The sequence below is a fragment of the Lepidochelys kempii genome, chromosome 2, assembly GCF_965140265.1.
Source record: "Lepidochelys kempii isolate rLepKem1 chromosome 2, rLepKem1.hap2, whole genome shotgun sequence".
Taxonomy (NCBI): Eukaryota; Metazoa; Chordata; order Testudines; family Cheloniidae; genus Lepidochelys; species Lepidochelys kempii.
The window spans coordinates 9019591-9042521 of record NC_133257.1 but is presented as its reverse complement, the minus strand read 5'-3'; the positions used below and the strand labels follow the sequence as shown (position 1 = coordinate 9042521).

At 48.4% G+C, this 22931-nt stretch overlaps 1 protein-coding gene across 10 annotated transcripts in view; it reads right to left on the bottom strand.

Annotated features, from left to right (window-relative positions):
• PTP4A3 (protein tyrosine phosphatase 4A3) overlaps window positions 1-22931 on the bottom strand; it is a 169284-nt gene that overhangs the window by 22706 nt on the left and 123647 nt on the right. For all 10 annotated transcript variants that reach the window (XM_073329998.1, XM_073329999.1, XM_073330005.1 and 7 more), the window contains 2 exons: window positions 18657-19392; window positions 6107-6199 (listed from right to left, as the gene is read on the bottom strand). In XM_073329998.1, the coding sequence (XP_073186099.1) occupies window positions 6107-6199; window positions 18657-18761 (198 nt within the window). In that variant the 5' untranslated portion in view covers window positions 18762-19392. The remainder of the gene's footprint in view (window positions 1-6106; window positions 6200-18656; window positions 19393-22931) is intronic.

Sequence of the window (22931 nt, the reverse complement as noted above, 5' to 3'; positions counted from 1 at the left end):
ATCAGTGCCTGGTGAGGTCTGGATACAAAGCAGCAGTGCTCAGCTGCTCAAGAATCGCACCTCGCGTCCGTGCGGCTGGAAACAGGGAGGTTAAAGGTTTCTCTCCACTTCCGGCTAGCACATTCACATTCACTCCTTCTAGCAGGTTCCAGGGAGAGAGGGAGCTTTAGAAAGCTTTAGAAAGATGCAACAGGCGTCAGGATCTCAAGGTGGTTATTTGACACTGAAAAAGAGGAGCTGAGGTTGATGCGAAGCAAGTTAGAGCTCACAGGGAAATCCAGGTTGGCATGTGAAAACACAGCTCTGGCTGCGCCTCCCAACACTTGCATGTGCCATCTCTGCAGCCTGTCTGCACAAGTCCCCCTCTCCGAGCGTTAAAGCCAGGGACTTTACAGATGTAAAAGTGCACAATCAGCCCCTGAAGGCTTCCAGAGCTTCCGTTTCCTTCCCTTCGCACCTAGCATTAGACAGCCGAGAGAAAAGGCCTGCACTAACTTGTCCCCCGTTACAGATTTTAGAATTGTACATTTCGTGGTCTCAAGGAAAGTGGACTCTGGAGATTCATAGCAGCATCCATACAGGGATTCAACTATTACATAGGAATGTGCATTTACTGGCATGCGAAGTGTATAAAATCCTGTAACCTAGAGCTGGTAAAGACTTGGGCAGTCTCCCTGTCAGGGCAGGATTGGTCCCTACTACACCTCACATACATTTGGGCCAGGTTAGTTTTCAATGTGCATTCCAAAGTATACATGAGGTTAGAAACCTAACCAGAGCACTACACTCATGCATGCAAAGAGTTAAGCATTCAAGCAAGCTGGGGTCAGGCAATCTGAGCTCTCTTCCCCCCTTCAGGTACTGGCAGGGAGCTTTACTCCTCATTTCCCTCTGATGCACTGCGAGAGGATCCCAGAGTCAGGTTCTACTGCATCAGTGTTGTTCAACTGATGATAGGACCCTCCGGCAGAGGAGAACTTTGGTCTCTCCTGTCTCCTGTGTTGCTATGACTAAGGCCGGGTCGACACACAGAACTTGCACTGCTAAACAGGCACATCTGTGTGTTTAGACAAGCACTGAGTACTAAGAGGGGCTTGTCTGACTGGAGCCTGGCATAATTAGCACCGATGTAGCACTTTTCAACTTCAAAAAGCTTTACCAACACTTAACTAATTAATCCTCAGAACACCCATCCCTGGGAAGTAGATAAGTATCCTGCCTTACAGATGGGAACACACACAGAGGCGAAGTGTCTTGCCTGAAGCCACAGAAAGCATCAAGAGTCTGGTTAGAACTCAGAGGGCCAATTCTGCACAAACAAACCTGTGTGAAAATGGACTAACATCATCAGAGTCTAGAAGATTACTCCATAAGAACATCCATACTGGGTCAGACCAGTGGTCCATCTAGCCCAGTATCCTGTCTTCTGACAGTGGCCAGTGCCAGATGCTTCAGAAGGAATGAAGAGAACACGGCAATTTAACGAGTGATCCATCCCCCATCGTCCAGCGCCAGCTTCTGACACTCAGAGGTTTAGGGACACCCAGAGCATGGAATTGCGTCCCTGACCATCTTGAGTAATATTAATTGATGGATCTATCCTCCATGAATTTAACTAATTGTCTTTTGAACCTAGTTATGCTTTTGGCCTGCACAACATCTCCTGGCAATGAGTCCCACAGGTTAATTGTGCTTTATGTGAAGAAGTACTTCCTTATGCTTGTTTTAAACCTGATTCTCATTAATTTCATTAGTTTACCCTTGATTCTCGTGTTACGTGAAAGGATAAACACTTCTTCACCATTCATGGTTTTATAGACTTCTATGATATGCCCCCCGATTAGCTGTCTCTTTTTTAAGCTGAACAGTACCAGTCTTTTTTAATCTCTCATATGGGAGCTGTACCATACTCCTAATAATTTTTGTTGCCCTTCTCTGTAATTTTTTTTTTCAGTTCCAATTATATCTTTTTTGAGATGGGTCGACCAAAACAGCACACAGTATTCAAAGTGTGGGTTTACCATGGATTTAAATAGTGGCATGATGATCACAGAATCATAGAATATTAGGGTTGGAAGAGACCTCAGGAGGTCATCTCGTTCAATCCCCTGCTCAAAGCAGGACCAACCCCAACTAAATCATCCCAGCCAGGCCTTTGTCAGGCTGGGCCTTAAAAACCTCCAAGGATAGAGATTGCACCACCTCCCTAGGTAACCCATTCCAGTGCTTCACCACCCTTCTAGTGAAATAGTTTTTTCTAATATCCAACCTAGACCTCCCCCACTGCAACTTGAGATCGTTGCTCCTTGTTCTGATATTTTCTGTCTTTTATTATCTATCCCTTTCCTAATGGTTCCTAAAATCCTGTTAGCTTTTTTGACTGTTTGTTGTCCAGTCACCTAGTGTTGTGAGATCCCTTTGTAACTCTTCACTGTCTGCTTTGGATTTAACTATCTTGAGTAGTTTTGTATCATCTGCAAACTTTGCCACTTCACTGATTACCCCTTTTTCCAGATCATTTATGAATATGTTGAAGATCACTGGTCCCAATATAGATCCTTGGGGGACCCCGCTATTTATCACGCTCCATTCTGAAAATGGACCATTTACTCCTACCCATTATTTCCTATCTTTTAATCCATTACTGATCCATGAGAGGACCTTCTCTCTTATCCAACGAGGACTTAATTTGCTTAAGAGCCTTTGGTGAGGGATTTTGTCAAAGGTTTTCAGAAGTTCCAAGTACAGTGTATCCACTGGACCACCTTGTCCACATATTTGCTGACTCCCTCAATGAATTCTAATAGGATTAGTTAGACGTGATTTCCCTTTACAAAAGCCATGTTGACTTTCCCCAACATATCGTGTTCATCTATATATGATAATTCTGTTCTTTACTATAGTTTCAACCAACTTGCCTGGTAATGAAGTTAGGCTTCCCAGCCTGTAATTGGTCCCTTTTAAAAAAATCTGCATTACATTTGCTATCCACCAATCATCTGGTACAAAGTCTGTTTCAAGTGATACGTTACGTACCACAGTTAGTGGTTCTGCAATTTCATATTCGAGTTCCTTTAGAACTCTTGGGGAAATACCATCTGGTCCTGGTGACTTATTTATCAATTTGTTCCAATCCCACCTCTATTGACATCTCAATCTGGGACAGTTCCTCAGATTTGTCACCTAAAAAGAACGGCTCAGGTATGAGACTCAACCTCACATCCTCTGCAACAAAGACAGATGCAAAGAATTCACTGAGCTTCTCTGCAGTGGTCTTGTGTTCCTTGAGTGCTCCTTTAGCACTTCGATTGTCCAGTGGCCCCGCTGATTGATTGGCAGGTTTCTGCCTTCTGATGTGCTTTAAAAAATTTGCTGTTAGTTTTGTGTCTTTTGCTAGTTACTCTCCAAATTCTTTTTTGGCCTGCCTAAGTATAACTTTCCATTTGACTGGCCAGAGTCTATGCGCCTTTATATTTTCCTCAGTAGGATATGGCTTCCAATTTTTAAAAGATGTCTTTTTGTCTCCAGCTGCCTCTTTTGCTATGTTAAAAACATAAGACCGGCCATACTGGGTCATATCAATGGTCCATCTAGCCCAGTACGCTGTCTTCCAACAGCGGCCAATGCCAGGTGCTTCAGAGGGAATGAACAGAACAGGTAATCATCAAGTGATCCATCCCCTGTCGCCCATTCTGAGCTTCTGGCAATGTTGTTTAGCTATGGTGGCATTTTTTGGTCCTCTTACTGTTTTTTGTTTTTTTTTTCTTTCCTAATTTGGAGTATACATGGAGTTTGAGCCTCTATTATTGTGTTTTTCAGAAGCTGCTATGCAGCTTGCAGGCATTTCACTCTTGGGACTGTTCTTTTTAATTTCTGTTAAACTAGACTGTTCATTTTTGTGTGGTTCCCCTTTTTGAAGTTAAGTGCTACTGTGGTAGGTTTCTTTGCTATTTTCCCCCACACAAGGATGTTAAATTTAATAACATTATGGTCGCTTTTACTGAGCGGTTCAGCTATGATAACCTCTGGGCCAGGTTCCGTTAGCCACTTAGGACTAAATCAAGAATTGCCTCTCTGCTTGTGGGTTTTAGGACTACCAGCCTCAAGATGCAGTCATTAATGGTGTCTCGAAATTTTCTCTGCATCCCGTCCTGAAGTGACATGTATCCAGTCAATATGGGATAGTTGAAATCACCCATTATTACGGAGTTTTCTGTTTTTGTAGCTCCTCTAATTTCCCTTAGTATTTCACAATTAGTCACCATCCCGGTGAAGTGGTCGTTAGTGTATTCCTACTGCTATACTCTTATTATTCAAGCATTGAATTTCTATCCGTAGAGACTCTATGGTACTGTTTGATTCATTTAAGACTTTTATTGTATTTGACTCTGTGCTTTCTTTCACATATAGTGCTTCCCCTCCCTCCAGCACAACCTACCTTGTCATTTCTATGTATTTTGTACACTGGTATTACGGTGTACCATTGATTATCCTTGTTCCACCAAGTTTCTGTGATGCCTATTATACCACCATCCTCATTTAATACCAGGTATTTAATACCCCTCCTCTCAGAGAGGTATCCGCAGTGCAAGGGGATATCATGACATCATCTGGAAGGAGAATCCCAACTATGGGCTCATTTCCCTCCACTCCAGCTTCATGTTCTTCCTCGAGACTTCCATCCTCCTCAACAGCACAGAGGCTGTCAGACTGAGGATAGGACCTCTTGGAAAGTCTCCTCAATGTACCTCCCTGTCTCCCTTACTTCCTCCAGTTCAACCACTTTGGTCTCAAGAGCCAGTGCTCCCTCTCTGAGGGCCAGGAGCTGCTTGCACTGAATGCACACATATGCCACCTGTGCCGAAGGCAGGTGACCATTCATGCTGCATTAGTGCAATCAATTGGACAGCCCCCACTCTGCTGCTGGACTTCCGCCTGCATTATTTTTACTCTTGCAGGGATGTGCGTGCGTACACATTTGGGATCTATACTACCGTAACAGGGTAGAGATTTCGGCTCCAGAGTTCCTGGCTTCCAGTCCTGTGCTCACTGCATCCTTCTCTCAGAAGTGATGATGACGTATCTACTACAGTGGTATGTTCTCCCAGAGACACACGCGCACATTAGGAGATACAAGGCAGCAGCTGATGATGAGACACTGGGTTTATTCCAGGGATAGTCAATAGATGGACCGTGAGCCAAATCTGGACCGCCAGATGTGTTTGAACTGACCAGGATCTTTTTATTTACTTATCATCCTCATGATTGTTGTCATTTTTGTATTATTTTCTCTGGAGTCTGGACCTTGACTATATCTTGACCAAGAAATTTGGACCTTAACAAAAAAATAATTGGTTACCCCTGGTTTATTCCTTTCCCCTTTAAAGCGATCAGCATCTTTATAGCCTTTAGTCACAAAGCAACTGAACCCTCCTATCACTTTACCACTTCAAGGAAGCTATAATAGCTGCCGAACGGAAGCATGAACTCCAAAGGCAGCTGCTAGCTGAGAAGTTATTGGAAGGGTCTGTGACGGCAACAAAGCAAATATTTACAAAACTGAAACATATGGGAGAGATGGGGACCAACAGGTACTGCCTAAGCTTGGGCATCAATGTCTTGGGTAGAGAAGGGGCTCCCAGCGAAGGGATCTGATCCAATCATTCCCAGCACAGGGTACATATGTCAGCACTATTACTTCAAGCTGTGACTAGCAGTCTAGGCCCAATGCCTGGGTGTGGCCTGCCTCCTTCGGCCCCAAATGGAAGCTGGGCTGCTCTGAACCCCAGCAGGGTTTGGCATGGCCTTGGCTCTGCTGTGGTTTGTTGCGGGCACATGTCGGAAAGGGAGGATGTGGGCACTGTCTAGTAAAGTGGAGGTCGCACGCGAGGAGAGAGGGTGTACTCCAGAGAAGTAAGGAGAACTGATCTAGCCCACCTCCCCTGCACTGTAACAGGCTGGCTTCCAGAGGGCTGGCTGTGCCCAGATTCAAAAGCCTCCTGCAGCAGCTGGTTGCTCCTCCCTGAACTCTGGGAGAGAGACTGAAAGGGGCTACTAGAAAGGGGACACTCTGGTCAGGACCAAAAGCCCTGAAGAGGCTACATACCATTACTGTGATGCCATCCTTCTCCAGGGGAGTCTTGTCGTAGGTCACTTCGCAGACCCGCACGACTGTCGTCGCGCCGTACTTCTTCAGATCCTGGAAAGAGAAGGGGAGACTCTTTACTTACAGACACATCTTCTCTATAGCAATCCTACCAGAGAGCAGACAGGCACGTGGCCTCTCTTCTCACCCGTGCTATTTGCGTGGCTCTCCTTCCAGATGTAGACTCAGCCCGGCACTGAAACATGTGCAAGCACAAATCACATGCTGAGCGAGCTGGGCACACGTGTAAGCACCTGGCTGAGTCAGGACCAGGATGGGTATGGTGAGGTGCTCAGGGAACGGTTTAGGGCTGCAAGAAGTTTTTACCCTCTGCTTTCTCCACATTTACATTCATGATCCCCTTCATCCTCCCACCAGCCCCTCCAACATGGCTCCCCCTGACTCCTTTCCAGTGTTAGCCCTGAAAACAAAATCCTCCACCACACACAATTCACCCGTTATGGCATAGCCTGTATGGGGTCGGAACATAAGCCCACAAACCAAAACGCCCCAACAATTCTGGCAGAAACCAACTCACTGGGACCTTGGGCAAGTCAGCACTGGTGTGATGCTTTGGGGGTCCACCCAGACAAGTAAGGTGGTCTGTTAATACCTGCCCGGTAACCTCAGGTGCCCATACGCTGTGCAGCTTTGGCGAAGCCCTGACACCAGCACCATGTCCACAGCATAAAGGTCTCCCCCTGCACTTTCATCCTCCAGTTACTCCTTTGCAGGGTGACCCCAAAAGCCCTTCCAATTTGGAGTCTTCCCAAAACTGTCTCCCCTGAAGTATCCGGTCCCTCTTGCTGAACGCTGTCAGAGGTAACACCAACTTCAATGCCTCCAAAGAGCCAGTCCATACAACAGCTTGATAGCTCAGCTGGGGTTAGACACGGCCCTTTAATACCCAGCACTGAGCTGGTCTGTGGTAAAACTTAAGTTTATTAACAAAGAACACAGATTCAAGTGATTTCAAGCTAGCGTGGAAGAGATTCGAAAGGGTGACAAACCAAACCAAACCAGCATGCGTTCTAGAGTCTAATCCTTTACTCTCGCCCGATAGAGCTTCTTCCTCATACCACGCTGTTAGCATTCTCCAGCATGACTGGCTGTTCCAGCCAGGATCCACCCTCCCCTGCTATGAAATGGAGATTGTGCCACATGTCTGGCACAGGTGTTGTGAAGATTAATTTGTATTTGTACAATAAGGCGGAAGAGCTATGAAGGGGCTGCGTACTGGGATGGAGAAGCCTCCTTTTCCCTACGCAGGAAAATATCTTTCAGAGAATCATAGAGTATCAGGGTTGGAAGGGACCTCAGGAGGTCATCTAGTCCAACCCCCTGCTCAAAGCAGGACTAATCCCCAACTAAATCATCCTAGACTCATATCCAGCTTCTCATCCACTGTAATCCCCAGGTCCTTTTCTGTAGAACTGCTGCTGAGCCATTTGGTCCCCAGCCTGTATCAGTGCACGGGATTCTTCTGTTCTAAGTGCAGGACTCTGCACTTTTCCTTGTTGAACCTCATCAGATTTCTTTTGGCCCAATCCTCTAATTTGTCTAGGGCCCTCTGTATCCTATCCCTACCCTCCAGCGTATCTACCACTCCTCCCAGTTTAGTGTCATCTGCAAGCTTGCTGAGGGTGTAATCCACGCCATCCTCCAGATCATTAATGAAGATATTGAACAAAACCGACCCTAGGACCGAACATCGGGGCACTCCGCTTGATACCAGCTGCCAGCTAGACATGGAGCCATTGATTACTACCCGTTGAGCCCGACAATCTAGCCAGCTTTCTATCCACCTTATAGTCCATTCATCCAGCCCATACTACTTTAACTTGCTGGCAAGAATACTCTGGGAGACTGTCAAAAGCTTTGCTAAAGTCAAGGAATAACATGTCCACTGCTTTCCCCTCATCCACAGAGCCAGCTATCTCGTCATAGAAGGCAATTAGATTAGTCAGGTATGACTTGCCCTTGGTGAATCCATGCTGACTGTTCCTGATCACTTTCCTCTCCTCTAAGTGCTTCAGAATTGATTCCTTGAGGACCTGCTCCATGATTTTTCCAGGGACTGAGGCTGACTGGCCTGTAGTTCCCTGGATCCTTCTTCTTCCCTTTTTTAAAGATGGGCACTACGTTAGCCTTTTTCCAGTCGTCCGGGACCTCCCCTGATCGCCATGAGTTTTCAAAGATAATGGCCAATGGCTCTGCAATCACATCCGGCAACTCCTTTAGCACTCTCGGATCAGTGCATCCGGCCTCATGGACTTGTGCTCTTCCAGCTTTTCTAAACAGTCCCGAACCACTTCTTTCTCCACAGAGGGCTGGTCACTTCCTCCCCATGCTGTGCTGCCCAGGGCAGTGGTCTGGGAGCTGATCTTCTTAGTGAAGACAGAGGCAAAAAAAGCATTGAGCTTTTTCCACATCCTCTGTCACCAGCTTACCTCCTCATTCAGTAAGGGGCCCACGCTTTCCTTGGCTTTCTTCTTGTTGCTAACATTCCTCAAGAAACCCTTCTTGTTACTCTTAATATCTCTTGCTAGCTGCAACTCCAAGTGTGATTTGGCCTTCCTGATTTCACTCCTGCATGCCCGAGCAATATTTTTATACTCTTCCCTGGTCATTTGTCCAGTCTTCCACTTCTTGTAAGCTTCTTTTTTGTGTTTAAGATCAGCAAGGATTTCACTATTAAAAGACAAGCGGGTCGCCTGCCATATTTACTATTCTTTCTACACATCGGGATGGTTTGTCCCTGTAACTTCAATAAGGATTCTTTAAAATACAGCCAGCTCTCCTGGACTCCTTTCCCCCTCATGTTATTCTCCCAGGGCATCCTGCCCATCAGTTCCCTGAGAGAGTCAAAGTCTGCTTTTCTGAAGTCCAGGGTCCGTATTCTGCTGCTTTCCTTTCTTCCTTGTGTCAGGATCCTGAGGAACTCGACCATCTCATGGTCACTGCCTCCCAGGTTTCCATCCACTTTTGCTTCCCCTACTAATTCTTCCCGGTTTGTGAGCAGCAGGTCAAGAAGAGCTCTGCCTCTAGTTGGTTCCTCCAGCACTTGCACCAGGAAATTGTCCCCTACACTTTCCAAAAACTTCCTGGATTGTCTGTGCACCTCTGTATTGCTCTCCCAGCAGATATCAGGGTGACTGAAGTCTCCCAGGAAAACCAGGGCCTGTGATTTAGTAACTTCCGTTAGTTGCCGGAAGAAAGCGTCGTCCACCTCATCGCCCTGGTCTGGTGGTCTATAGCAGACTCCCACCACAACATCACCTTTGTTGCTCACACTTCTAAACTTAATCCAGAGACACTCAGGTTTTCTGCAGTTTCATACCAGAGCTCTGAGCAGTCATACTGCTCTCTTACATACAATGCAACTCCCGCACCTTTTCTGCCCTGCCTGAACAGTTTATATCCATCTGTGACAGTGCTCCAGTCATGTGAGTTATCCCACCATGTCTCTGCTATTCCAATCACATCATAATTCCTTGACTTTGCCAGGACTTCCAGTTCTCCCTGCTTGTTTCCCAGACTTCTTGCATTTGTGTATAGGCACTTGAGATAACTCGCTGATCGTCCCTCTTTCTCAGTATGAGGCAGGAGCCCTCCCCTCTCGCGCTCTCCTGCTCGTGCTTCCTCCCAGTATTTCACATCCCCACTTACCTCAGGGCTTTGGTCTCCTTTCCTCCGGTGAACCTAGTTTAAAGCCCTCCTCACTAGGTTAGCCAGCTTGCTTGCGAAGATGCTCTTCCCTCTCTTCGTTAGGCAGAGCCAGTCTCTGCCTAGCACTCCTCCTTCTTGGAGCACCATCCCATGGTAAAAGAATCCAAAGCCTTCTCTCTGACACCACCTGAGTAGCCATTCGTTGACTTCCACGATTCGACAGTCTCTACCCAGGCCTTTTCCTTCCACGGGGAGGATGGACGAGAACACCACTTGCGCCTCAAACTCCTTTATCCTTTTCCCCAGAGCCACATAGTCTGCAGTGATCCGCTCAAGGTCATTCTTGGCAGTATCATTGGTGCCCACGTGGAGAAGCAGGAAGGGGTAGCGATCCGAGGGCTTGATGAGTCTCGGCAGTCTCTCCGTCACATCGTGAATCCTAGCTCCTGGCAAGCAGCAGACTTCTCAGTTTTCCCAGTCGGGGCGGCAGATAGATGACTCAGTCCCCCTGAGGAGAGAGTCCCCGACCACCACCACCCGTCTCCTTCTTTTGGGAGCGGTGGCCGTGGAACCCCCATCCCTAGGACAGTGCATCTCATGCCTTCCAATCGGCAGCGTCTCCTTCTGTTCCCTTCCCTCAGATGCATCATCTAGTCCCCTCTCCGCATTAGTACCTGTGGAGAGAACATGAAAACGGTTGCTCACCTGTACTGCGCTGCTGGTACATGGACGCTCCCCTTTCTTCTTCTGGAGGTCACATGCTGCCAAATTTCTTCACCGTCCTCCTGTCCCCGCAGTGCAGCCTGCTCTGAATCTTCAGAATGTTGTGTCCGTAGAAGCACATCCTGATCTCTGTCCAGGAAATCTTCAGTCTTTGGACACCTTTCTGGACATCGCTCCAGCAGGGACTTTGCAATCCGAGACCTTCCCACGACTTCACTACAAGCTACGTTTTCCCACACAAAGGTGCGTGTCGGCATTAGAAACGTTTGTCAGATCTGCCAACAATTAGTCTAGCACTGATGTAGCAGACTGGGGCTTTGGCATACTTGGGGTGACTGTAATGAGTAGCAGTGTAGTTCAGTGGTTAGAGCAGTGGACTGGGATTCACGAAGCCTGGGTTCTATTTCCAGCTCTGCTACTGACCTGTCTCATGACCCTGGGCAAGTCACGTCACTGCTCTGTGCCCATTTCAGTTCTTCTGGGCAGAGAGTGTCCTTCACTCTGTGTTTATACAGCCCCTAGCACAATGGGGCCTTTATCTTACTGGGGATCTTTAGGCACTGCCGTAACGCAAATCAATAATAGTTACTGGCATCTAACCCTGCTCAGAGCACAGCTACATGACATTGTGGTCAAAGGGCCTGGGTGCTGTCTAGAGAGGCTTGGACAAAAACCTTCACGTAAACAAGGTTTAAGAGGCAGACAGATGTTAAATCACAGGGCACGAAGACAGAAAATCTGGTGTAGGCAAGAGTGGGATATTTTTAAGCTACAGCAAAAAAGACTGGACACCTTCACTGCTCCTTCAAGTCGTAAACACAAGCAGGGGCATTTATTCTGAACCCAAGGAAGTTTGCAAAAGCTCATCTTGTTGCCCACGAAACCAATCAACATCCACGGACAACATAGCCAATTCCAGGAAAATGAACGGCTCAAAAGAGCACATTGGCTACAGTCCCAAGTGCTCAACAGAGCGACACCAGAGAGAATGTTTTAGCTCTACGCACAGATAAAGGGAGCGCTCTCTCATCTGTCCTTGGCTACGGTGTGTTTCCGTCTGGCCCTGCATCACGCGCGCCTTGGCCCCAAGAATTCAGGTAAGACTGCGCACTGCAAACACTTCACCAGTTTCCCCCCAGGAATGTTTGCAGCAGACAGGAGACAACTAGTTCAATTAACAGGGCCCTGGATAGGAAGTTGGACCCGGAATCTATTCTTGGCTCTGCCACTGACCTGCTGAGTGACATCAGGCAAGTCCCTGTTTCCTCTCGCACTCTCTGTCTTGTCTATTTAGATGACAGACTCCCTGGAGCAAGGAATGTCTCTTGCTCTAGGTTTGTACAGTGGGGCCCTAATCTCAGGGTGGGGCACTGTGTGTTTTACAGCAGAGCCCAGTTAACAATAACATAGTGAAGTGTAAAACCCTGCAAGTTTCCTCCTTCCCCAATAAAACGCTTGTGGTGCACAAGATAAGGGATCCAGACACATTGTAGAAGGGAGAGATGGAAGAGAACATCTATAGTATTAACTGGAGTGATGTATATCAGACACGGGAGGTAACTGAACTGTTGTACTTGGTTCCAGTGTGGCCTCAACTGGAGAGCTGCGTCCAGTTCTGGGCACCACACTTGAGGAAAGATGTGGACAAACTGGAGAGAGTCCAGAGGATAACAACAAAAATGATAAAAGGTTTAGAAACCCGACCTATGAGAAAAGGTTACAAAAATCGGGCATGACTAGTCTAGCGAAAAGCCGACAGAGTGAGGCCCCAATAACAGTCTTCAAATACATTAAGGGCTGTTACAAAGAGGACGGTGACCAATTGCTCTTCATGTTCACTGAAGGTAGCACGAGAAATAATGGACTTCACCTGCAACAAGGGAGATTTAGGTTAGATAGTAGGAAAAACTTTCTAAGTATACGGGTAGTTCAGCTCTGGAAGAGGCTTCCAAGGGAGACTAGAATTCCCTTCACTGGAGGTTTCTAAGAACAGGCTGGACAAACGCCTGTCAGTGATGGTCTAGATTGATTTGGTCCTGCCTCAGCGCAGGGGACTGGACTGGATGACTTTGAGGTCCCTTCCAGCCCTATATTTCTATGATTCGATGATCCATCTTGCCTTCTGCCAGTGCAGTTATTGCTTGTAGTATATTCCTCCAGTGCTCTGTCCAGTCCACGTTTTTCGTTGCTCAAGCACTGGGGCTTCTGCTGCGTCCCTTGAGAAACATGCAGGGATATTTCGGTATAGACAGATGTATCATTGGGGGCGGGGGAAATCAGCCTCACTAGCATTTCAGAACACAAAAATGACCACCCAATAAGCACTATTCAGTGCGTTCGGCTTACTAACTATTATGCTTCTATGGTCTCCGTCAGCCCAGGATCTGAGCATCTCACAACTGTGGAAGTATTTATCCTCACAGCGTCCTTGTGATGTAGGGCAGTGCTACTATCTCCCATTTTACAACTGAGGAACAGAGCGACTAAGTGACTTTCCCATGGTTACAGAGGATGTCTGTGGCAGTGTAAAAGTGTGTGAGCACACTGTGAACATGTAATTCCCCAATGTTAGGTGCTCAGAGGACTGAGCAATTTTCTTCCCCAGATGGGTGCCAAAGTCAAAGGTATTGGTCCTGCTTTGAGCAGGGGGTTGGACTAGATGACCTCCTGAGGTCCCTTCCAACCCTGATATTCTATGATTCTACGTATTGTTCCTGTTTATGTCAGGGCTGACTTTAGCCATTAATGCTTTGCAGGTTCCTTATGATTATTATGAACATTTTCACACCATCGCTATGTTTTCTAACAAGCACAGGTGACATCTCCTGTCATGTTTTATTGCACATCCTGAGCAGCTCATTAAAAAAAATAAACCTGACAAACAAAGCTAGTCACAGTGCAGGAGCGATGACAGCTGCATCAGATTTCAGTGCAGTAAGCAGTTAGCCAGTACGTGCTCACACACTTTAGTGACACACACAATCCCATGAAGCCAGATGTGGAACCACTGATTCTTATGAACTTTAGTGGAATACACTTTTTAAACCACTGCCAGCTTGAAATTAATTTTTTTAACCTACTATTGGTGCAAGTAATGCTGAAGAGGACTATAAATAATTATTTCTTTATCCTTTTGTGCATCTGACAGCATTTTGTGTGGTTAGTTTTACTGCTTTCCTTGTATTTCCAGTCAGCTGGTCTGTTTCCTGTGCTGTTTGATGCTTGTCTTTCACACAGCAAGAGAGGAGAGAAACCCCTTTTAATAAAATAGAGAAAGGTAATTGTAAAACCGCAAAATCTGGTAGGGGGACTCTGTGTGCGAGTAAAATTTGAAGTTACTTTAAACTCTTTTTCAAATGGACCAGACGTTAAAAGTTGACTTTGTCCCTTTAAGCAACACATGCATAACAGGAGCGCTCAGTATTGTAAAAGAGGCTATTAATACTCAACTGTAGGCATCAGAGTCTATGCCTAACACAGTAATAAAGAAGAAAAGTGACTTGATCACAGTCTAAGCGTCTACATGGGGAACAAATATTTGACAATGGGCTCTTCAATCTAGCAGTCAAAGGGATAACATGATCCAATGGCTGGAAGTTGAAGCCAAACACATTCAGACTGGAAACAAGACGTACTGTGTTTTTTTAAAAAGGGTGAGGGTAATTAGCCACTGGAATAACAAGTGTCATGGTGGATTCTCCCTCACTGATAATTTTTGCATCAAAGTTGGATGTTTTTCTAAAAGACCTGCTCTAGGAACTATTTTGGAGATGTTCTAGGGTCTGTGCTATACAGGACATCAGACTAGATGTTCACAATGGTCCCTTCTGGCCTCAGACTCTACAAAGCTATGAAAGTTGGGAGCCAGACTGCATGCAGCATGAAGTGGAGGCTAAACTGCACACAATCCAACTGAACCCAAAGTCCAACTGCATTTCAGTTTGTTGCTCTATGCCTAAAATAAACTGTGTCTAACCACCAGTGCCCTTCTCACTTATGCAGGTGCAAGTCTTCAAAAGAAAGAATTTAGATTTGCTTTTACAACGCTGTGCAAAAACCCCCACTTCTGATGTGAGAGATTAGTATCTTTAGGTTCCGGGTCCACCACTTGTTTCAGTTTCACTCACCAATGCAGTAAGGATTTTGCAAGTTACATAGGTCACCTTCTTGATCAACCGGAGAGTTTTGTTGCTACATCCCTCAAGCAATTTAGTTGGATGCTACAGGCAGTCAAAGACTTGGTCCACTTCCAGCATGGCTTATCACCTGGACCATGGACTGGCCTTGAACTTCGATCTGACAAAATCAGCTAACTTACGCTTCATGGAAAATCATCTGAATTGCTTCTTGCCTGAATGTGGCAAATCTACTTTCATACCAGATGCTTCAAAAAGTTATGAGCAAACAGCAAACCCTAGGGAAAGGTTTATGGTGCTCTCCCTCCTCCCACCATATCTAAAATGTTCCCCTTCCTTCTCCCTCCCACACACAGCATACGTACCTGCCTCCCTTCAAAATCTGTACGGCTCACACCTGCTTTGGTGGGTCCTTTGCACGTGTGAAAAGGAAGTCTCTGGTGTCAGCAGATTTTTGCTTCTCAGGCTCTGAAGGGATTATTTTTTCTATCCTGGACAGTTTCTTCTTTGGCTCAGAAGGGCGCACCAGCCATCTTCTCAGCAGAGCATCCTCAGAATATATCTGACCATTTCAGAATGCTTGGCATACTGAACGGCAAGCCATTACAGCTGAGCAAGCCAGCTCCAACTCATGCCTTTACCCGGATGGTGCCAGAAAGCCTGAGATGATGGTGAGAAGAGCGCATCTAACAAGGTTTTATTTTATGCCACAAACATGGCTTGTGATTAGCCTCCTTACTTCCAACCTGTTGCAAATCAGTTGTTCAACACCCCCAGCTTCAAGTCAGCTCTGCACGGGAAAAGTCCTGCATACATGTCCCTTCCTGCTGTGCTGAATTCTCAAGATTCTGTTTGTGCCGTGTCCCAGCTAGCAATGACTTAACATTGAGAGTTCATGGACAGTTGACACTAACTCACATCGAACCAGTAAATAAAATGCTCCGTGGACGGTGCCAAAGAAAGAACAGTAAGCTAGATCTGACAACATGTTTCATCTGCTGTACATGAATGCTCCACAGGTGGGCTGGTTTCGAATGGCAGATGAAGTCAGTTTGCATTTTAAATACCTTGGGATTTTCTGGAATGCTGTATACATTTAAGGGGGGATATCATGTGTTCAACCAACCAAAGAACATGTGCATGTGAGCGAAGTAAACTAGACCAGGCTCAGGTCTCCTTAGGAGAACTTAGCCTTTTCCATTTTGATGACCACAGAACTAAAACTCTCTCCTTGGTGGAAGAACGGGGTCGAAGCCGCACCCTTCTTTCCCCACACATGTGTGAAGCGGCAGATAATGCCAGACACATCGCTTCTAATTCTACCACCCTACAATTACTTGCTTTGCCATTGGGATCCAGAGCCCAGACAGTGAGCTCATGAAGATTGTTATCTGTGCAGCATCACCAAAGCATCTCTGTCGCCTTTAGTCTGCTAAGCCTAATGAGGAACAGGAGCTGCTGGGCTGTGGCTGTGAGAATGTAATTTATAAAATTCCGCAACTGGTGGGGGCAGATGGGAAGGGAGGGTGTGCACGTGAGGACAGAGATGAGAGTTTACTCTGAATGCCGGGGTGATCAAGTGCTATAAGGAAGCAGTTTTGCACTCTTACTCAAACAGCGATACAGCTTGAGCTCCAGAAAGTTTCAGTTCTGCCTCCGATAGAAGGTGAGGTACAAGACCAGTGAACAAAGGGAGAACACGGCAGTTGAGATGTATCTTCAATTCTTCTGAGAGGCCAGGAGGCTAAGCATGAACAGAGTGGCTCACAGTGATCTGGAGATGATAAACATCATGGATACCCTGCCACAACTCTGAGATTTTGGCATGACAAGGGTGATTACAGTCAGGTAACCGACTACCTCCCAACGTCTCCCCCTTGTCCTCCTGCAGACACAGCCACAGAAATATTTATAGAACAATGTAGTCAGCTAACTGCAGTCACAGAGAATACAAAGAGAAGCTTGAAAGTGGGAGCCCGGGTACACTAGACTGAGACAGGCTTTCTCTAATGTGATCCTTGGATGTATAAAAAGGAGCTGTACTGATGCGACTGCTGTGGGAATACTGTGTCCAGTTCTGGTGTCTACAACTCAACAATGATGTGGATAAATTGAAGAGGGTTCAAAGAAGAGCCACAAGAACGATTAAAGGACAGAAAACCTGTCTTATAGGACAGAGTCAAGGACCTCAATCTATTTACCTTAATGGAGAGAAGGATAAGAGGTGACTTAATCAGAGTCTGTAAGTATCTACATGGGGAACATATATTTGATAAGAGAGCTCTTCAATCTAGCAGACAAAGGAATAACACTATCCCGTGGCTGGAAACTGAAGATAAAGTCAGACTAGAAATAAGGCACACTTTTGTTTTTTTTAAACAATGAGGGCAATTAATTATTGGAACTAGATTTGGGATGGTGATCGATTCTCCATCACTGGCAATTTTAAAATCAAGGTTGAATGCCTTTCTAAAGCAGGGGTGGGCAAAGTTTTTGGCCCGAGGGCCACATCTGGGTATGGAAATTGTAGGGCAGGCCATGAACGCTCACGAAATTGGGGATTTGGGTGCAGGAGGGGATGAGGGCTCTGGCTGGGGGTGCAGTCTCTGGGGTGGAGCTGGGACTGAGGGGTTGTGGGTGCAGGAGGGTGCTCCAGGCTGGGACTGAGAGATTTGGAGGGCAGGAGGAGGATCAGGGTGTTGGGGGTGCAGGCCCCGGGCGGTGCTTACCTCAAGCAGCTCCCAGAAGCAGTAGCATGTCCCCTCTCCGGCTCCTAAGTGGAGATGCAGGCAGGCAGCTCTGTGCACTGCTGTGCCCCCAGGCACCGCCCCGCAGCTCCCATTGGCCGTGGTTCCTGGGTGCCGAGCCCCCGGCTGCCCCTACGCAGAGGAGCCAGAGGGGTGACAGGCCGCTGGCTTTCTGGAGCCGTGCGGCGTGGGGCAAGCCCCTGACCCCACTCCGTGGCTGGAGCTCCAGAACAGGGCAAGCCCCAGACCCCTCTCCCCGATGGGAGCTCAAGGGCTGGAATAAAAAGTCTGGAGGGCTGGATGTGGCTGTAGTTTGCCCACCCCTGTTCTCAAGAATCAGCTCTAGTTTATGCAGTAAGTATTGCAGGGAGGTCCTATGGCCTGCGTTATGCATGTGGTCCAAGCAGATGACCACACTGACCCCTTCTGGCTTTATAATCTATGAATCTGGTCAAAGGTAACCCACTGTACCGATCTATGGCTAAGTGCCTTTGTCTGGCAAATGGGCCTCGGAGGATCAGAGACTCTCCAAATTGCTGTGTATTATGAACGCTGAGCAGCCTAGTGGTGAGTACTCGCAACTGGGAAAGCAGCATCCATTTTCAGATCCAGATATTACAAGGTATTTTCCTCCTCGGCACGGGTGCTGTGTGAACAAGGAGCTGGGTGACAGGATGCCCTGCGCTCAGAACTGTTCCGTCACTCCAAATGAGTCCCCAGGTACTGGTGGCGAGAGGCTCTGGACTGACACGCCTGCAAAGGAGGAGTGTTATGGCCTGTATTACAGCACCACCTCTAGGCCCCAAATGACCAGGGACCATTTGTGCTGGGAGCTGCACGTACACATAGGGTGAGGCTGGTAAAGCTGCTTAGAGGGCTGGATGCCCAATTTCCTTTCATTTTAAATCTCAGTCATAGATCTGAGTTGTAGTATAGGGAGTCCCTGCCCCAAAGACACTACAACCCTAGCAGATAAGGCAGACCAAGGGTGAGAGGAGAAAGGACAGTATTACTGGCCCCATTTTACAGATAGGGAGTTAAGGGACAGAGAGATTAAATGACTTGCCCTGGGGCACTTATATAGTTTGTTGCGGGGCCAGGAACTGAACCGAGATCTCCTGAGTCCCAGTCAAGAGACGCGGTAGATTTGAACTGGTGTCCCTGAGAGTTCAAACCTTTATATCCTACTACCAACTCCCTAAGCCACCCCCCGCCTTTCCTGCATTTCCTCCTTACCTCTATGAAGGTGCTGAGCGTGGCATTGGTGGGGTTGTGGGTAATCAGGAACCGCATGTTTTTGTAGCAAACCTCCACAGGTGCAGGCCGATTCATACGGGCCATGGTGAAGTGAGGGTGGCAGGGGGAAATAAAGAAAGAAGGACGAGAGGTAAAAAAAAAACAAAAAACACCTGGTGTTTTGGGGGGGGAGAGGAAGTAATTTAAAAAACCCCCAACACAAATGTTGTGCAAATATTCCCAGCTCTTGGGAGTGTGTTAGATCCCCCAACACACACAAAAAGCCATGTGCTTGAAGCCAAATAATAATAATAAAAAATAATAATCTCCCTTTGTAGTGTCAGTTTCCTTTGGGCATGCAATCCAGAGCCGCCGCCCTCCCTGCCTTCTGCGCCGTCCGGTTTCCTTGCTCTCCTCTCTAGAAAGGCCTTTGCATCAGGGAACCTCCTTGCGTGCCGTTGCGCTCCGTCACGTTACCCCATCTGGATAGGTGGAGTACTTGGGAGCAGCGATGGGGGCCCGAAGCGGATCAGGCTGTGGCAGCAGCCAGCAGAAGTCCCTTGGCTGCGAGAGCCATGCACGGGAGATTTGAATGGTTAAACCCGAGGGCACGGACCCAGGGGCAGGAGAGCCGGCAGAGACCCTTCCTCAGTGGGCACAATGTTGTGCGTGGCAATACTCAAAGCTGCTCCCCGGCACCTCCATAAATCCACAGCCAGTCACCGGCAGAGAGAGCCTGGAAGGGAGAAACAGACAGGATGAAATCAATGTGGGGTTGGGATCAAGTAAAGAGAAAGCTACACCGGGCCACGAAGTGCCAAAATTAGTAGGGGACGCAGCTGCTGCGTCTGAAGCCAAAGCCCTTTTTCCACCCTAGCCCTGAGCAAAACACTTCAGGAATTGTCACACTAAGGGCCGGCTAAGGTGGACGTAATGAGATCAGATCACCTAACAGCAAATGCTCTCAACAGAAACCAGGCAGGCAAGTGGCCGGGCAGAGGGCTCGTCGCCAGGACTCCTGGGCTCTATTCCCAGGTCTGCCCTTAGCGAAGCAGGTAACCTTGGGGAAACCACTCTGTCTAGTCTCTGCCTCTGGTTAGCAATAGGTGTGCCATCTGCCCAGCTCAGGCGGTGCTTGGAGGCTGAGCGACTGCGACATGTATTTGTCAGGTGAAAGGTGTGAGAGGAACACACAATAGGCACTAGTCACCCTGTACGGCCTCTGCAAACCCCACTCTCTCGCGACTGTGCCACGCAGAGAAATTCGTGAATGACTCGTCTTCTGGGAAGGCCCATTTTCAAATCTTGCTGGCCAGCTCCCCCGCGGGTACGACAACTCAGTGTGAGCCTCCAGCTGCCTGCCCCGGGTCATGGGTGGCTGAGCTTTAGCACGGCTCGTTGGGATACCCTGCGGGACGGACAAGCACCGATGGAGCATCCACAGCACTCAGCCAAGTAATTATCTGCTTGGAAAACATTCACCTGCTACTTGACCCCTGAGCGTAGGGAGCAGCTCGACAATGAAGACACCGTCCCTTCAGACAAAGGCTGCTTCCCCTCCCGAAACCTGACGGCGGGGGCTCAGAGTCCAAGGCCTGGCACTGGAGACGCTCTCCCGCTCCTGCCCAGTGCTGCTATACCGAGAGACACGCCCAGCGCCCAACACATGGATCTGGGAAGCCAGAGCTCAGCTCTTTGAACCGTGCTAGAAGCCTGACCGTGCTCTGGGGAAGACGCAGGCGACATTCTCTCCAGGGTTCACAGGCCCACACAGGTGGGCAACTGCCTCTACGCCACCTGGGGCTTCCCTACGACCGGCAGACAGCTCATTGCGGCAACACACTACAACTGCCTTTAACAGATGCTGCTGGAACCACACTGTACCCTGCTGCCAACGGCACATGGGAATCTAGCAGCAAGCTCTCCTAACAAGCTGGGATCTGGTCCGATTATGATCACAGCCCAACCTTACCCTGGTTGGATTGGCAGGGCCACGGGGGGGGGGGGCGGGCGTGTCCACTGAGGGGCGGAGCAGCTCAGGGGAAAGGGGGCTTGCGTTCATCAGCTTAGCCTAGGATGTGAAGGGTGGTCAGCAGGTCACAGGTGAAAGTTAAACTGCTCGGCTTAGCTCTGAGAAACTTACAGCAAGGCATTTCTAGCTGTTTCTAACTATTAAAAAACCTGAGACAGCTGCAGAGAAACCCAGCTGTCTGCTCTGCGGGGGGAAAGACAGAGTGGATCCATCTCACGAGCCTTGCAAACGTGCAAGAACGACTAGCTACACCCAAGAAACAGTTACTGCATTCTCGGGGCTGGGAGGGCAGAGGCGGCACTGGGGCCTTCAGGAAGGGTTGGGGGTTTGAAGCCATCAGAGCACGGACTCAGGATTTCTTCAGCAGCTTTGCTCACCAGAACAGTCCCTGAGAAGGTAAGAGTCTGCGCTGCTGTGTAGCTTCCTCCTGCAGGAGCAGCCGCGCAGGAAGGCAGCTGTTAGGAAATGTGTCCCCCGCCCTGGGCCAATACAATTTCTCATTTGTATGATTTAAAGAGGGCCACATCGGGGTTGCGAAATTGTACAGAGGGCTGGGTAGGGAAGGCTTTGCCTCCCTGAACAGCCAGGCCCCCTCCCCCTATCTGGCCCCCCTCCCACTTTCCACCCCCCTGACTGCCCCCCTCAGAAAACCCCCAACCCATCCAACCCCCCTGCTCCTTATCCCCTGACCGCCCCACCCCAGCCGCCGCCCCCCTACCCGGGACTCCACTCCCAACCCTCCCTGTCCCCCCCACCCAGAACTTCCAGCCCATCCAACTGTCCCCTGCTCCCTGACTGCCCCCCTGGAATCCCTGCCCCCTTGGGCCAGAGCGCTGGCAGCGTGGCTGCGGGGGAAGGGCCGGGGACTAGCCTCCCTGGCCGGGAAGTCAGGGGCCAGACAGGATGGTCCTGCGGGCCGTAGTTTGCCCACCTGGGATTTAAAGGGACAGCAACAAGGGTTATACATTTAATCTGCGCTGCTAGTTCCCCATTAAATCCCCCCGCCACATTTGAACACTTCCATGCTCTAGCAGATCTCTGTCCCCACATGCTATGCCAGGAGCCACGTACTTCTGATCCACCCCGTAACAGTCCATTCTTTACAGAGTCAATACTGGAGCAGGATTTAAACACAGGCTTGGGCATGCCAGGACAGTATCACATGGGTCCTTTTAAAAAGGCATTTAGAAGAAGGTGCTGTTTAGTTCTTTTCATAGATCCCAAAGCACTTTACGAAGCAGGGTAAGGACTATCTGACAAACACACCAAGGTGTGGAAAGAGTTGTCCCAGGGCCCAATATGTCGGGGTGGGAATGAAATTTAGGTCTCCTGGGTACCAGTCCAGGGCCCCCTGCAGCATGCTGTGATTAGCCTCGCCTAGAGAAGGATGCAAAAGGTGTGATGTTCACACACATTATCTAACCTGTGCTAAGTACACCAGACACTTCAAACATATTAGCTAGCATGTGTTAACCAGTATGTGCTAACAGCACACCCTTCCCTCCTGGCCCAGACAGCCACAGGAAAAATCCAGTCTCGGGATTCAGGGGTCCCTTGGTCACAGCGAAGGACAGCAGAAGAGTTTACCCCACTCCCTCTGAAGACACGTTTCGTGCCCCACCACCATGGTATCTAGGCTCTGCTGCCGCCACCTCCCCGCAGATACAGGGCTGCACAACTGGCCAAGGCCATTACGGGTGTATTGCCTCCTGAAGCTTACGCCACAGGTCATGGTGAAAGCTCTGCATCCTCCGGTCTGATCCACCACAGCAAGTTCTAATGTTGAGGCAGCCTGTGTGTCCAGGGAAGAAAACCAACCTAGCAAGGAAAGGGGGGGGAGATCTCACAGGGTGGATAATTTTAAGTCCCAAGAAAAGATCAGATTCTTTAGCCCAGCAGACTCCAGCTGCATCACAAAAGGCCAATGCTCCCCACTATAAGAGAAGCAGACTCATTCACTCCTAAATTATACCTGCCTACTGATGGGTATTTCAAGCCTGAAGTTTTCTTCTAACTAGGTACATATATGGCCCTAACACCCTAGTATCTGAGGCCTCAATCGCTGAGGGATTTTATCTTCACAACACGCTTGGGAGGGAGGAAGTAGCTCAACTTTACAGGGGGAAGGAAGGCAGAGAGGGTATGTCTACACAGCAAAACAAACACACCAAAAAAACCCACCTCACGGCAGCAAGTCTCAGAGCCCAGGTCAACTGACAGGCTTGTGCAACAGGACTAAAAAC